The sequence below is a fragment of the Stegastes partitus genome, unplaced genomic scaffold, assembly GCF_000690725.1.
Source record: "Stegastes partitus isolate 25-593 unplaced genomic scaffold, Stegastes_partitus-1.0.2 Scaffold1065, whole genome shotgun sequence".
In the NCBI taxonomy this organism is placed as follows: domain Eukaryota; kingdom Metazoa; phylum Chordata; class Actinopteri; family Pomacentridae; genus Stegastes; species Stegastes partitus.
Window position 1 is genome coordinate 59,461 of NW_007578796.1, and position 16,221 is coordinate 75,681.

The window sequence follows — 16,221 nt, forward strand, 5'->3', positions numbered from 1 at the left end:
GCTGGTGAAGTCAGAGAATTTAGCAGCCAAAACTCCAGTATTTTCCCCAGGAGATGATGAATAGCAAAGCAGAGCTGAAACAACATTAAATATTGAATGTAGGGGCCGCTGCTATAGCTCAACTGGTTGCACTGGCGACCAATGTACTGGGGCTATAGTCCCCAATGCAGTGGTCGTGGGTTCGATGGCTATTTGCCCCTTCTTCTCCCCACTTTTCTCTGTCTTTCTCTCTACTGTCCTGTCAAACAAAGGCAAAAAAGCCCCAAAAAAATAACTTAAAATAAAAAATATATTGAATTAAGACTCATGCGTGTGACCAGAGATGCACCAGCTCCATTGTTCCTGAACTGTTGGACGTGTAAATAAGCAACCGTTGCAGTAAATCAACCTAACACTGTGATAATATGTCAATAATATGTGACAAGCTAGTCTGCAGCTCCTATGTGGGCAAAGAAAATCAGCTAATGCAGCTATATCAGAACGCTCTGCGGAAATTTAATCTAGAAAGCTGCTTTTTTTTTTTTAATGCAGTTGTTGGCAGGTGGTAATTAAGATTCGAGTGCCTTTTAACTGTTCACAATCACAGCGATTAAAGGTCCAGACAGCATGTTGAATGAACTATTCTGATCACAACCGGACACATTACAGGTGAACGCTCAACAGTTTTCAAATGAGCATATACAAACTACAACAGGTAAGATTTGGGTTTCTCTAAAAAAAAATAAAAACGGTGCATATTCCAACACCTTTACTAATAAAAGCTGTTTGAAATGTTCAAGGAAAAAAAAAAAAAAAAGAACCTGATAACAGCATTTTTTGCCTGAAGGAGTGAATTTCAATCCTGTTTACTTTGAGCAGCAGACCTACAAGATAGCTGCCTGGATCCAGACCAAGAACGTATTCTCTCAGAATTCTGCTCCTGTCAGTATTTCACCCTTCGCTGTATAAGTATATTCTGTACATGAATTTGTGTTATCAAACAGACCCTGGCACATCAATGAAGCTCATCTCGGAGAGAGGTTTTCTAAATAAATCAGCAGAATAAACACAGGCAGCTTGAAAAACATGAACTGGTAAAGCATTACAAATCCTCGCCCATTTTCCCCAAACTGTACAGTCTTGCCTCGGATGAAAAATGAGACGTCTGCTCTGAAACTGTGTTTATGGCGTCAGGAATTGCTTGGAAATGAATTACTGGATGAATCACTGGAGCCTTGTGCGCGAGCACCACTTGTGCAATGCAGAAATCTGGTTGCAGTAACGTTCACTTCCGACACACTTGTATCACGGCGCTGGAGGCAGGCCCTGAGCCAATGAATAGTGATGTTCCAAAGTACATTTAGAACACAAAATAGCCTGGAGCTGGAATTTAAAAACAACAACAAAGTTAAACATATTTGTGTCACACCACATCCTTCGGTGCAGCAGAAGGAGGAGCAACAACGCCACTTTTTCATGTTACAAACAGACGACTTCTTATAATATCCGGTATCTGAGTATTCCTCTCCTCAACCTTTTCCAAATCTCGCTGCCACGCCGTGTGTACAGTCGATAATCAAATCCTTTCATTACGCAAAAAACTTCCAAAACAGCTCGCCGCTGCTAGCATTTGGTGACATTTTGAGAAGACGAGGCACTGGCTGGGTTTCCTGTGCACAGTTCATATCAGAGTCATCAACAATTAACTTACACAACACTGAGGCTGTTTGTACTACTTTCTGGCATCTCTGACCGGCACAACTGAGCCAATGTGCTCGCTCAGTGATTAGACGTGACCGTACGCAACGGGCCCGAATGTCAGACGGGATTATCATTTTGCATTTCATGCAATGCCACTGATATCACTTCTCACCTCCCATGGCAAAACGCACATGTGATAGAGGCAGATAGCTGCTGTCTGCGGTCATTAGGATTCTCCGACTGACCACCTTTGGAGCGTTTGTTCTGCTCAGACGCACAAATTGAAACAGAGCAGAAATCAGAGGCGTGCTGCTGAGTAATAACCAGTTGTATATTAATTCATTATACATGCACTAACTGCTTTTTGGCCACAAAAAAAAAAAAAAAAGCTGTCAACACAAAACTGGCATGCTAACACCTTTAAAATTAATGCGATAAACTTAGCAAACAGTTGCCTTTTTACATATCCAGCAGCTCAGGGAGTCACATCAGCATTCATCTGGAGTGCAACGCTCACGCTCTGCTAACTGGTCACTAACTTGACTGCCATTTGGTAATGAGCAGACAGTGTAAAGTGGGTCTTTAGCACTTTTTCAGAGTTTAGAAAAAAAGCTGCCTGCTGTTTCAAAAAACAAAACTAAAACGCTCTTCAGAGTCGGGTCACAAAGACGCCGCATCGGTCTGTGACTACAAGCGTTCGCATTAAGCAGTCATTAGATCCGTGTCTTAATATAGAAATATTCATTATAAGGGCTTTACAGACGTCGCACATACGTTTTTGAGCCTCGGCGACCCTGACGGAAGCTTCTCAAGCCGAAATAAGACGCCGCCGCCGACGACTCACCTCACATGAAAAGGCACGAAAAGAGGAATAAAACTGACAATATACGCCCGAAGAAAGTCACAGATAGGATATGACGATAATAAAAAACACAATAATAATAAAGAATAATCTCTTATGGATACAAATGGCCGATAAATAGCATAAATCAAAAGCAATGGTCTTGCCAACAGTCCCAAGACAACTCCAATTTATCTCCATACTCTGCTCCTGACTTAAAAGAAAGAGAGAGAGGAGAGAAAACTGCTAAAAGGAAAAAACTGGAGAGGCCATTTAGTGATTTGAGCAGTGAAGCTTCTCCGCTGCCAAGGACATGTAAGAGAGACAGAGAGACTGGGAGTGCCTCTCAATACATCAGATGTCAGGAGTGCTCCCTCCCACTCAGACGAATGGATCTTCTTTTGGAAAGCCCATAAGAGAGAGCATTCTGAGGTCGGCGAACTATACAAAATTCAAAAACCCGACCGCGAGGAGGCCACGTGGCTGCACAATGCACAGCGGCGGGGGGTTCGCGCGTGGGGATGTGCGAGCGCGGCGGCGAAGTGTCGAAACCGCGCTCGCGTTGATTAAAAGCAAAAAGGTATCGAGGAAGAAATATGTATTTGCGCCCGTGGGCTGCCTCCTTCCCTCTTGGATTGTTTCCATGCCAGAGAGAGAGGAGAGAGGAGGGGAGGAGGTGAAGCAGCGAGCTACACACTGCAGCAAAGCTCAGGCCTCTCCAAAGCCACTCGTTCTGAGCATCTGGCTTGATTGTAAAAACGTTTCCCTCTTCTTTAATCAATGGAAACTCAACTATCCTGATTCATGGGGCACTCTGGAGTATATAAATATCTTCTGACAAGCTTGACTGCGTTTCTCCCTTCTACACCAGCTTCAGACCACCAGCCGCCCCACCCCTCCTCCAGTGCTCGTATTATTCTACCTTCTCCTTTTTCACCCCCGTTCTCCGTTTCTATCTCCGTCTTTGTGAATTTTAGCTATGACTCTAATCAGTCATTTTTCAGAGGGGGGTCTGTACGACCGCAACATGACGGTTTTCTGGGAGGAGATAAGGCCGGACAGATTAAATACGCCTCGGTGCTGGAAGAAAGGAAAAAATAAAACTTAAAGGGGAAAAAAAAAACAATAAAACCCTCCTAAGCAGTGAACAGTGGGAACATTTCCTCCTACATCTACTTATCCTCATTACCGATCTCCTGACAGCCTCCTTTGTTTATTTATTTATTTTACTTTATCTCAAAAACAGGGAAAGTATTTCTTTATTAATTATCATTACCGAGGGATGATTTAAAAATCCGCAGAGAAAATCCATTAAGTGCTTGAGAGATTTCATCAGATCCATAATGTCAGTGGGGGGGGGAAACCTTCATTTCCAGAAAGTGTTGGTAGGTATTGCCCTACTTTTGAGGTGTCAGTGAGTAACTATTGCTCATCCAGATCAATCGCCATAATGCACAATCGGCACATCTCTCATTCAATACTTCTTTTTTTCCCCATTACTCAGTTTAACAAGTTGTGAGAAGATGCACAAAGTAGGTTAATTACTCAAAGGAACAAAAACACAATAAAAGGAGTTGGAAAAAAAAGCACATATCTGCTCTCAATATATAAGTTGGATCGTATCGAGCGAATCGACTGTAAAGCCAGATGAGTCTATGAGTTGTGCTTATCAATGGACCCCCATTAAACACTTGTCACCCCCCGGGGGAACTTCTTTGACCATGCAAGTCATTGTCAGCAGAGAGCAGTCTGACTAATCAATGAGTGCTTAATTACATCTGGTGCACGGTCCAGAGGTGCAGTAAAACAATACGCCCGGCGCTGTCAGTGTCATCCTTTGTACGGGCTGATGGCACTTTAGTCAGCAACATTGCGGGGACGCCTTCACAAAAGAATTCAGGACTTAGCCGGGGAATGTCAACAGTTGGGAGCCTGTGACGAAACAAATGTGACAGGACAAGATAAGGATGTCATTTGGATTTCGCTCTAAAAAAAAAAAAAAAACAATTAGGCTTCTTTTATCGCTTTCGGGAATCTCTGCCTCTTGACACAATACGCAACAATAGGCCAGAGAGGGACGGAAATGTTTACAGATTAGCCAAATCTTCTATTTTCTACTGTCCTACACGGCATAAGAAGATGATCTGAATAAGGAAAACTCTATTTTCAGATGGGTGTTTGTACAAAAGCGGGCATATTTGTCTTTACACAGTCGACATAGTTATAAAGCTGCACAGTCCAGGTCACCATCACACCGTACGTTATGTGTAAGCACAGTGTGGGAAAAGGCTTTTAATGCTTCAGAACGAGCGCGTGCCAGAAGACCTGTTGGCTGCGATATCTACTGTATGTAAATCTGCAGGCCATCACAGACTTGATCAGCATAGGGCTGACAACAAAGTGAATTAAGCCTCATCTAAATGTAAATGAGATTTTATACCTTTGGCAAACAGCTTACATAACCAGTGTCTATTTTAATAAACCTATTAGATTTTATTCCGCGTTATACCAACACAACAAAATAAAAATCCGCGCTTTGTGCAAATCGACACGGGATGCAGATGGCGTCGAGAGTCAGACACAAAACCCCGCTAAGTTATAGGTCTGCATAAATTTCTAATGAAATCGTCTGCTCGAAATACCACGTTCCCGCAATTCAATCTGGTTTGAGGGGAGTAAAATAGACATAGGCTGTCATGACGACCGATTCAATAGCTTTGAGGGATGTACGTGTGCGGCAGGAACTCGCACGCTTGTCTCCAATTTCCTTTCCTGTCACTGCTATCGTGAATATCAAAGCGAATATGTGAAAAACAGCGGCTCGTGTTATTAGCCTTGCTAATATTTTAGCCATACATGCTGTCTAATGAAGTGGTATCACTGGCAGTAAATCTACTTCAGGCACATGAGAGCATACTCTCAGTCAGGTGAGCCACACATTGGTACTGCTGAATTACAACTTGACAACGACTGACTGAACCTTGTTCTTAAGTGTCTCGACAACATACAGCAAAAGCACAATATCACTTGAACGTTATTTTAAAGTTGAAAAGTAGAGAATTTCCTCTTGTGAACAAATCTATAAAACACCTGAGATCTATTATGATGAAAACCTGAGATCACTAAACCGAGTGCATCTGTGACTTACAACCAACCTAATTGCATTGACTTGTGAACACCAGAACTTCCTCAGTTTTGGACCTATGGACTGTCTGTGTGTCTGCATCATGGCTCTACATGGAAAAGAACTGACATTGACACTAAGAAAATCAGATTGTGAGACAGAAATGGACACAGAAGACCAGTGGCCAACTGAAAACTAGCTAAAAGACAGTTGCAGCAGTAACTGGGAGGCATAAACGAGCCGTAGTGCCATTAGTCAGAGCCAAAGTGGCCGTTCCTGTGAAACTGCACCACAAATAGTACATTATCTGAACAAACCGAGAAGTGCTTCAGACCTGGCTCAGGGTTTCTTCTACGTCAGCTTCTATGGACGTCACCCAGAGAAAAATTTGCTAAAGTACATTAAAGGAAGCCTGACGAAAGCTGGGAGCAAATTTCTTTATTCAGATGAGACCAAGATGTTCAGCTCAGGTGGAGTCCAGCATGTTTGACATGAACCTGGTGAAGACAACCACAGTGGATGCATAACCCTGACAGTAAAGAACAGAGGTGGAAATCCAAGGACTGTCTTTTATAAAATTGCATACTGATCTGTGTACTTTGTTCATCTCCTGATGCAAACCTTCACTTAGTAAACATTCATTCACCAATACAGGAGAAAAGGAAGAAACTGTATCTAACTAGTAAATAAAGGACTAGCTGTCTGTATGTCTGACGATGTGTTCTTTGCTCTTTTTTATCCACAGTTCACCCAGTTTAGTTCACACCTGGGCGAAGTAATGCACCGTTGCAGTTTAAAGTTTTTTAGATAGGAGCTCCTCTTATTTTGGCTAAAAGTAGTTTTTTGTTACGCTTTCACAACAGTGTCTGCTGCAGACCTCTGGCTGCTTTTAGAACCAATAGAAATTCAACATTTCAGTTGTTGTACTGATGCTATCCAGAGCAGAATATTCACATCACAATGGTGAAAAAGTGTGATTTCTTTGTGTAAGAAGATGATGTTTAAAAGGAACAAATAGTGAATGAGGTGTTTTGTTAGTGGTTTATAGCAAAAATGTTCAGAAGATTCAAATGAGTCCCATAAAAATATGTGTTTTAAGAAAGATAACAAAACAGGATTATTAAATCCTGATGTATTTTTTGCAAGGATTTCTCATTAATAAAATGTCAGTTAAACTAATTACATATCTCAGCGTCCTAAGCAAAATATATCAGATTAAAATTACCCCTATGACGGGTATTGTATTTAATCACATTATAGCAAAATGATGATGTTGTCATTCCAGCTGTTTGTCCACACTTGAACCATAAATGTTTTACTACTACTGTGATAGAAACGTGTGTAGCTTCATGTATAAAAGCACAGGTTTGGGGTGATTTTGAGTTTCACTTGAAGAAAAGACAGCGTATTGTGATGGCACCATTATGAAGCCAACTCTAAAGCAATGCTGAGGAAACCCACAATGTTTAAATGAAGCAGCAACAGGGCGTTCGTTTGACATCAGCCCGCAAACATCAATTCATCCCACATGCTAACTTTAGCAATGCATTTACCGGAAAGAGATTAATATCAATTCCATAAATCATTCAAGGGATACATCCGGAGCCAGAGACACTTATATGTTAGCTGATCCCGGTGTGGGAGCTCATCACCCATTAATCAATGTCTGAGCTCCTCTGGCCGTGTCATCTGGGAATAAAAGAATTATAAAAAGGCCAATCACCACGCTGATATCTCAACACAATCCTCCTAATGTAACATATTTAGAACTTCACTCTTTATAGGCCCACACAGGATCGGGTTTCCTCTGGCGGATTAATAAGTAATAAGCCTGGGACACGCTACAACTGGAAGAAAAACTCTCCGCTTGTGACCTCCGGCTCGCTGAAAATCAAGCGTATCACAAAATCAACTTTGGAGGGAAAAAAAAAACAGCGACAATGACACCAAGGCCAGACATCAGAAAGTAAACAGGGCGAAGTTAAAGCTCATCTTAGTCTGCAGACACTAAAATGGGCTTATCTGTGGAAATATGAAATCTGAGTGCCATCTGAAGCTAAGATTCGGTCCCACGGAGAGCCGCTGATTCCCCGATTTACTCTGCCTACTCGTGTGCTTGAGTGTTCGCCTGCGCGCGAGTCTAACTAACCGACCTTGTCAATGGCGAAGACGTGCTTTATTTTCACTGTCATGCCGGTTCAGCTGTCGGTAAGCAAAGGGCATTACCGGAGCATTACCGGAGCACTGCGGAGAACGTTAACTTTGTTGTACTGTATGCCAAGCATTAATAAAAGAAGTGGACAAAGTACTGAAACTGTGAATTAAGCGACTTCTTTATGGACACGTACTTGGGTTACCCAAATGGAAAAAGAAAATGCATGTTATTCTCAGTCATTTGTCTATATATTATTCTATATTATATCAGAATATTCTACTATAGAACATCTGCACTCTCATAACACTCTTACTATCCATCCATCCATCCATCCATCCACCTACCCATCCATCCATCCACCCACCTATCCATCCATCCATCCATCCGTCCATCCATCCATCCATCCGTCCATCCATCCATCCATCCGTCCATCCATCCATCCATCCATCCATCCATCCATCCGTCCATCCATCCATCCATCCATCCATCCGTCCATCCACCCACCTATCCATCCATCTATCCATCCATCCATCCATCCATCCACCCACCTATCCATCCATCCATCCGTCCATCCATCCATCCATCCATCCGTCCATCCACCCATCCATCCACCCACCCATCCATCCATCCACCCACCTATCCATCCATCCATCCATCCATCCATCCATCCATCCATCCACCCACCTATCCATCCATCCATCCATCCATCCACCGACCTATCCATCCATCCATCCATCCATCCATCTACCTATCCATCCATAATAATTCTCACAGCTTCAGTAAAACTTTTCTTTAAGACAGAAATCCAGTTGCTTTTTACATTTTTTTTTCATTTCAAGGTGACTTATTCTACTTTCTAAAAATGTGCTTAAAACTCAGTCTATTGTACATCAGGTCAAACATGTCAATAAAAAAATAAACCTAATCTTAACCACAACAATAAGCTAAACGGGTTGCGTGCAACCTGGCAGATGTGAAGAGCTTTCACTTTATTAGGTACATGTGGCAAAGATGCAGTTATTCAAGCAGTACTGATCATGTTTGTGTAAATACTGCTTCTGCATAAAGAAAAGAACAAACGCGAGTGACAAAAATAGTCAATGCAGACATCAAATATGAACTAAACAGCATAGTACTGACTATACCTGCATACGTTCACGTATTGAGAATGAGTAAATGAAAGAAAATTAACGCTACACACTGCACACGCCTACATACATGTGCATCTGTGCGTTAAGTATGTGACAAACAAGCACATAGCAGCACAAACAAACCCTGTTTTAGTGTCCCCGTGTTGACTTTTAGTGATTTATAATAAGAATTTCAGATCCTTGCACTTGTCTGTAAATCTTCATACGTTCGTGACACTGCTGTCGCCAAGATGTGACAGTTCTCAGATCAGCACACTCACGCAGCTGTTTGCTATACTGAAAAACTCTGGCAATGAGATATATACTGCTGCTTTCTGCTTCTAAACCTAAATCCTGCATAAAGCCAACATTCAACCAAGCTTTACCGACGAGTGTGACGCCACAGAGCAACGTGGACGGCATTAGTTGGGGTTTACATCTTGATGTTCCAGCCCTGACTGACAGTGACAATAACAAACCACGTCAAACACACATAGTCTGGTAAAGTTCCACTCTCCACTGATTTCTTGTTTATTTTCAGCCCATATAGACACAGCACATCTAATTAACAAAGATAGCGGACTGAAACATACAGCCTGATAAGGTTGCACAAATGAGAAGTCGCTAATCCAGGCAACGATTTAAAAATTCAAAAGAAGGACCTTAATGTCAGCTCCGGCTTGAATAGACAGCAAATGCAGTGAAGCTACAGTAGCGTTCGTGCACCGCGGCCTCTAATGAGAATTCTACCCGAGGAGTGTTGAACAAGCTGGATGTGTTACGTAAAAACTTTAGGTCGGAGTAGGTAGCATTAAAATTATTTAGTTTTGATGCAAAAATAGAGAGTCAGAGGTGCTGCATCGGCTCCTGACAGGATGTTCGAGAGAGAAAAATATGTTGCAAACCATATAATAACTAATTAATGGTAATGAGCGGCCATGGGTTTGGATGAAGGAACACATATTGGTGTTATTTTGTTGTTTACAGTGGAAGGATGGAAAATAAGCCACTTTTTTTAGGTGTATAGGTTCAAGTGAGACGTGTCATATTTCACATATCACATCACATAAATATAACAAAGTGACCACAAAGATGTTCAACAATAGCAAAAAAAAACTTTATCCATGACATTTTGGTCAGTATATGACTTTTAACATACTTTACTTGTATTACAGAGATGCAGAGTAACAGCATCCCTGACCAAATCCAAAACTATCTGTCCTTGTGTTGTGTTCTTCAGTGTTGCTACTCACCGCTCTCGAAGCAGGCGTCGAACACCAGGTGTCCTTTTCGCGGAGGTCCTGAGTATCCTGGAGGACTCACCACCAGCTTGTTGACGTTCCCCACCAGGGCGTCCTCTCCTCCAGCCTCGCTGCCTAAAGAACGAGATCGATACGGAGATTTAAAATGAGTCTAATCTCACTGAGAGGCGACTTGATTTAAACGTCACTTCTCAGAAACTGTGACGTATCATTTGTATATATTATGAGGAATTTAGTTAATGTTAAAGTGCTGATATGTATTGCAAAATGGAGCAACGAGAACAAATGAAAAATGTGAAGATTAAAAGACATCTTAACAGAAAACTTGTTAATTCCATTCTATTATTTAGATTTCTTTCCTTTGTGATCATGCTTCTATATGTAAACAGGGTTTCAATGTGTTTGTTTTAATTTTAACACTTGGTGAGTATTACTCGATGAGGTGCTGTGAAAATGGCCTTTAACTGTAAAAGGCAGAGTGGAAGCAGCATATGCATACAGCAGCAGCCAGTTGTAGGCGTTCATACACATCAAATGCAGGCTGTTGCCTCCAGCTGTCTTTAGGAGTCTTTCCTCTGAGTCTATAACAGAACCTGCAGCATCAAACAGCAGCCACATGCCTACGAATGTCATTTCACAGGAGAATATCTGCATAATTGTTTGACCACAACCTCCCTAATCATTAAAGTAACGACCAAAATATGGCAAAAGCTAGCCTCGTAATGATAAAAACACATTTATTGTACTGCTGTAGTTTAATAAACTGTCACCACACATAGACAGAATTCTCAGTATTGAAATCGTAAATAGACTACAGATGTCTTTCCTACATTTTCCCTCAAACACTCTGCAGCATCTCTTGTCCTGAGCTGTTTGAACATTAGTCACCCTAGTAGCCAAAATGCCAACTGTACCTGTGTTAGTGATGCACGTCACATAACTGCTGGCAAAATAAGGAACCAAAGTGTGTCAGAACATTTCCATTAACACAGTTTTTAACCAGGCTCTACGCTACAACAGCATAACAGCATTTTCTGCCTTTCCTATGAAGAAATTCTGGAGGTGCCCCCGTTCCAAACCTATCTGCATGCAGGCTGTTTACAGAGAAGGGACCAACATACCCCACATACTACAGGAAGACATGGATTATAAAGCATCCTTCTACCAAATGACAACTTTCAATAACATACAGCAAGTAAAAATCCTAAATATATCCCACCCTGCGCTCTGACCGCTTTCCTAGAATACGGGAAAAGAGACTTGTGGGATGAACAGAGTACATCAAATTAAACTACATAAAGCTAAATTAGATAAATGGAACGGCACGAGGGAGCACAGCCATGAACTCTCACTGAAGTTTCACTGAAAATCCAAGTTTTCACTGAGTGCAACTACAGTTCCCAAATTAAGGAGACTTTTCTATGTTTACAGCATGATATTCGCAGCAGAGACACTATTTTGTGTACAGATGCACTACAAAACATGGCTTCTCTAATCAATGACACAGGTAATGAATTATAAAAATAAGGAGCTTTGAAACACATTTTTATGGTGTTATAAGTCACTGTAGTTAGTTAAATTATCATCACACATAACTTTCAATATTGAAATAGTCTTTTCCTGAGTGTTCACCCAGATAACTAAAACTGTACTAATTTTATTTTATTTTCATCATATAATTATTCACATTAACTGCAAAATTGACAGCTTTCAACTCACTTCTACAGCACAAAATCATTTTAAAAAAAACTTAAAATTCAATTATGAATTCTCTCCAGTGTCCCACATCATGATTTTTTGTGACCCCACGTGGCCACCCCTGTGTCAGGCTCTGGGCCGCCCCTGCTCCTGTACACCTGTCCACATGTATGCTAATGTACCTTCAGTCTGGTAACGACCTGAGGAACCAGAACCCAAATGTGATTTGTTGTTTTATTTCATTACAGTGGAGCTTAACAAGAGTTTTCCAGCTGCTTGACTTTAATTCAGAAGGAGAACAGCAGTTTTTCCCGAAGCAGAATCAACTTCAGGTGCTAGCTAATTAGCTACACAGCAGCTCGGTGGGGACAGGCTGCTCTGTGTTGATACCGCGGCTAGCTAGCACGTAGCCCAAACACCTGCACACCTGCTCGTCCAAACGGCTCAACGGTTAACGTGAACATGCCAGTGATTGTTTAAAGTCGCTATCAGCTCATTGTGTGTTTGAATAACGTCGGTAGCAGCGAAGCTAGCTGGTAACGGCTGCTGCTCGGGCTCGTGTTTACATCCCTGCACCTGCTAGCTAGGAGTTAGCATCCCGGCTGGTAGCGCCGGTGCAAAGAACCCGCAGCGAGCCGGACAACACGCGCAAACTATCCGTCGCACAGCAGCGGAACATGCGCTGCCTTCTGCCCGCACAGCAGCGATGGGAAGGACAGGTAACGGTGATGTGTACACACCAGTCTCGACGTCTCTAGCGGGGTTCTCCTCCATCTTCCTCTCCATCTGCCACACAGCGGCCGACGCTCTCTGTGTGTTGCCAGGGAAACGGAGCGGGCGGGAGAGGAGCTGTCACTTCCTCCATCAGCGGGAGGACGCGCGAGACGGCGGTTTGTCCTGCACAGGTGAGCAAGGACCAGGACAGGTAGTGGGTTATATCAACGTGCACGAGTCATGAGATAGTGCAGATAAACTCAATAGGATGAGGAATGAAAAAAAAAAAACTAGTGCAAGTCCAAAAAAAAGTCAGTATGGCTCAGAAAAACTGTAGGATATACACTAATTATTATTATTATGGTTGTTGTTATTGTTTTGTTTTTGTTTGGACATCACTTTTTGGGATATATTACCGCAGTAGTCAATTTTTTTTATTTGTTTTTATTATTATTATTATTTTATTGTTGTTTATTTATGTTTATTTAAATATTTTTTAAAACATATTTTTATTTTTTATAAATAAAAAATGCATATCAAACAAGATCTCGGGTCTTAATCATACTAATGCAACTATTTAAAATATAAACAACAAATCTGTTTTCGGCATCATAACTTTAGTACCAACATTGGTCAGTTCACTCTCTATAACTAATTATACTGTAGTCCAGGGGTGTCCAATCCTGGTCCTGGAGGGCCACAGTCCTGCATGTTTTAGATGTGTCCCTCTTCCAACACACCTGATTCACATGATCAGGATGGTTATCAGGCTTCTGCAGCGCTTGATGATGAGCTGATCATTTGAATCAGGTGTGTTGGAAGAAGGGAAACATCTAAAACATGCAGGACTGTGGCCCTCCAGGACCAGGATTGGACACTCCTGCCATAGGGTCTCAGCCTTAATGTCTATTCTTGTTGGGTAAATTTGTACTCTGTGTGTTCTTTATGAAGGTGAACAAATCCATACATGCTGCAAATCCACAGTCTGTGATGAGGTATTTGTTACAGGTTCAGAAAAAAGAAAAAAAAAAAATTAAAAACTGTGGAAAATTCTAGGATATATACTTCACAAAAAATGGAATAAATACATTTCAAATTATTGTCAAAATACAGTTTTTCTCATTTTATACATCATTTATCATTTTAATCATTTTTTGTATGTGTATGTGTATGCATGGAGGGTGGGAGGGACGGGTTTGTTTTATTTATTTTATTTTTATTTTTTTAAATGTTGTAATGTTTTTAGATGTTGTAATAGTTTTTAAATGCTTTGTTGTTTTTAAATGTTGTAAAGCACTTTGCGTTGTTGTTGCACATGAAAAGCGCTATACAAATAAAATTTGATTGATTGATTGATTGATTTATCTATCTAATAATATATATTATTATATATCATAGATAACGTTATTGTTTTTACAGACGTTTGTATCTTTCATTAAATACTAAATAGGTATTAAAAAATGCACATGCTCATGTAAAGTAAGGCCAGAAAAAAGGATTTTAGTTATGAGAAATATCTGGTTTGTGGTGTTCTCTTACTTTTCTAGGTTTATTTTTTGTTCGGTTTTGTTTTTACAGTGTAGTCTGGCTCTAACTACATCTGTCATCTCACAAATATCCCCAAAAGTTTCAAGCAGCTTCCCACACACTGACTAACAGGCAAAAACACACAACACCAGGTCCATTAAACAGTGGTGCTGATTGTGTTCATTCAAATACCAGCTTGTTTACATTAATCCTGGAAGCTGAAACTGTATTTATATATTATTATTATTATTATGAGGTGATTGATTATTGACATTTAATGTTTTCTGCTTAATGTGTTTATTTTGTAGAATTCAGTTTCTGAGAGAACTTAACGAGTTTTAATCGTTCATATTATTTTAGAATTTGTCATTCGGTGAAACGATGTTTTGTAATTTATGTTTTGCTGTCATATGAGGTTAATGCAGATTTCTGGCTCTTCTTAAACTGATGGAGTGTCTTGCACACAAACATCACAGACAGATAGATGTTTCCTGTTTTGTCTCCTATACGCCCGTCTCCTGAAATAGATGACATTCTTATTTCAAAAACTTCCCCCCAAACGCACTAAATCAACAGTTAGCGCTGCTGCAATTACAGAAAACTTTATACTCCAGTGTGCAACATTTACATTCTGCAGACAGGCAGCAGTAAAGTAGAAAAAACCTCCAACTCTGAATTAGACTCTGTATACGGCACACCTCAGGTTTATCGCAGCCATACCTGAAATAAATCCCATTTTGATGGTATTTTCAGTGGAGAGAGAGAGAAAAGAAAAAGGAAAAAAAAAAAGCCAATCATTGCAAACAGCAGCAAGAGATTCTGAATTATCCTGCAGATTGATTAAAGCTGGAGATTTTCTAGACAATTGGAGCAGAGATGTCATCAAGGCCAATCAAGCCTGGCCCTATTCCTTTCCCATTACAAAGGCTGCACCTGATTAAGTACATCAAATGAGCAGCCGCAGAACTCCTGGAGCAAGAGGCACACAGGCTGCTGCTAATTTTCAGGTTATAAGCTGTATGTAACAGGAGCAAATGAATAAGACCAGGGAGAGGGCAACGATTTTTTCTGATCTGCGTTTGGTGGCGAGCGTCAACAGGCCGCCGAGCAGATAGGTCGGACTGATTATTTCTCAGATGACAGGAAGAGAATGCAGAGCTGCTGTGTAATATTTTGTTAAAATTGAAAATTGAATAGCTGTCCTCCGCGCTATGTCATTCCTTTAACACTATGCCAATTAAAGGGCTCTATGGTGGCACAATCATTCATTTTCAAGAGGGAGATTGAAATTGAATTATGGAGCATGAGAAGAATGAATTAGATACGCTACATGTTCCCTTGTTTCTCAGCTCTTATCAAACGGAGAGACTGCGTGAGAGTAGTTGAATTTACCACCAGATCCTGGCTCGTCTCCTCTGGAGTTGGAGCACTTGAGATAGCGACTGTAACTGGAGCTCATGGATGGAACGCCGGATAGCGACAGATGTCATTTCATTAAGAGACTTATTTGTGATACCGTAACAGATCGTGTATTACATGTAAATATAATGTGGCGGTGATGTAGCGGCCACATGGTGCTGGAAGCTGGAAGCTGGAAGCTGGAAGCTGGAGCAAGATGCAAGGCTTGAGCGTCATAATTTAAACGCCCGGTGTGTTGCAGGGTCGAGGGTTAAAGCCGGAGTACGCAGTTCAGCAGCAAGCTTGTTTAGATTTAGCTAGTTAGCATATTTAGCTAGTTAGCATGTAGTGTTGTGGTATTGCTAAAAGCAACCCAGGAATTTGCTCCCAAACATGTTTGTCAATCAACAAAGCTTTAATTTAAATAACAATAATAATAATAATAATACCTCCCAATTTGTGCTTTTGTATGTGAAACAATTAAACTAATTTTTCAAGGTTTTTTTCCTCCTAATGTTTGCATGAACATAAAGCAAAGATTGATTATTACAATAATTATCTGAAACCTCATTTGATTTCTTTTGAGAATTAGCACTGCCATTCATTCTGTTTGTTTAAAATGGAACGATAAATAGTTTAAATGAATCTAACCATATAAATGAGGTATTGTGCTCTAATTTACCTCTAATTGG

The 16,221-nt window shown here is 40.8% G+C and overlaps 1 protein-coding gene across 1 annotated transcript in view; it reads right to left on the reverse strand.

The window, feature by feature from the left end:
- The window catches only part of LOC103367588 (cytosolic carboxypeptidase 6-like), a gene marked incomplete at its 3' end in the record, with an annotated part of 27,903 nt that extends 15,239 nt beyond the window's left edge, over positions 1–12,664 (reverse strand). The window contains exons 1-2 of the mRNA XM_008295669.1: positions 12,631–12,664; positions 10,184–10,306 (exon numbers count right to left, since the gene is read on the reverse strand). Of these exons, the coding sequence (XP_008293891.1) occupies positions 10,184–10,306; positions 12,631–12,664 (157 nt within the window). The remainder of the gene's footprint in view (positions 1–10,183; positions 10,307–12,630) is intronic.
- Positions 12,665–16,221: the final 3,557 nt, after the last annotated feature.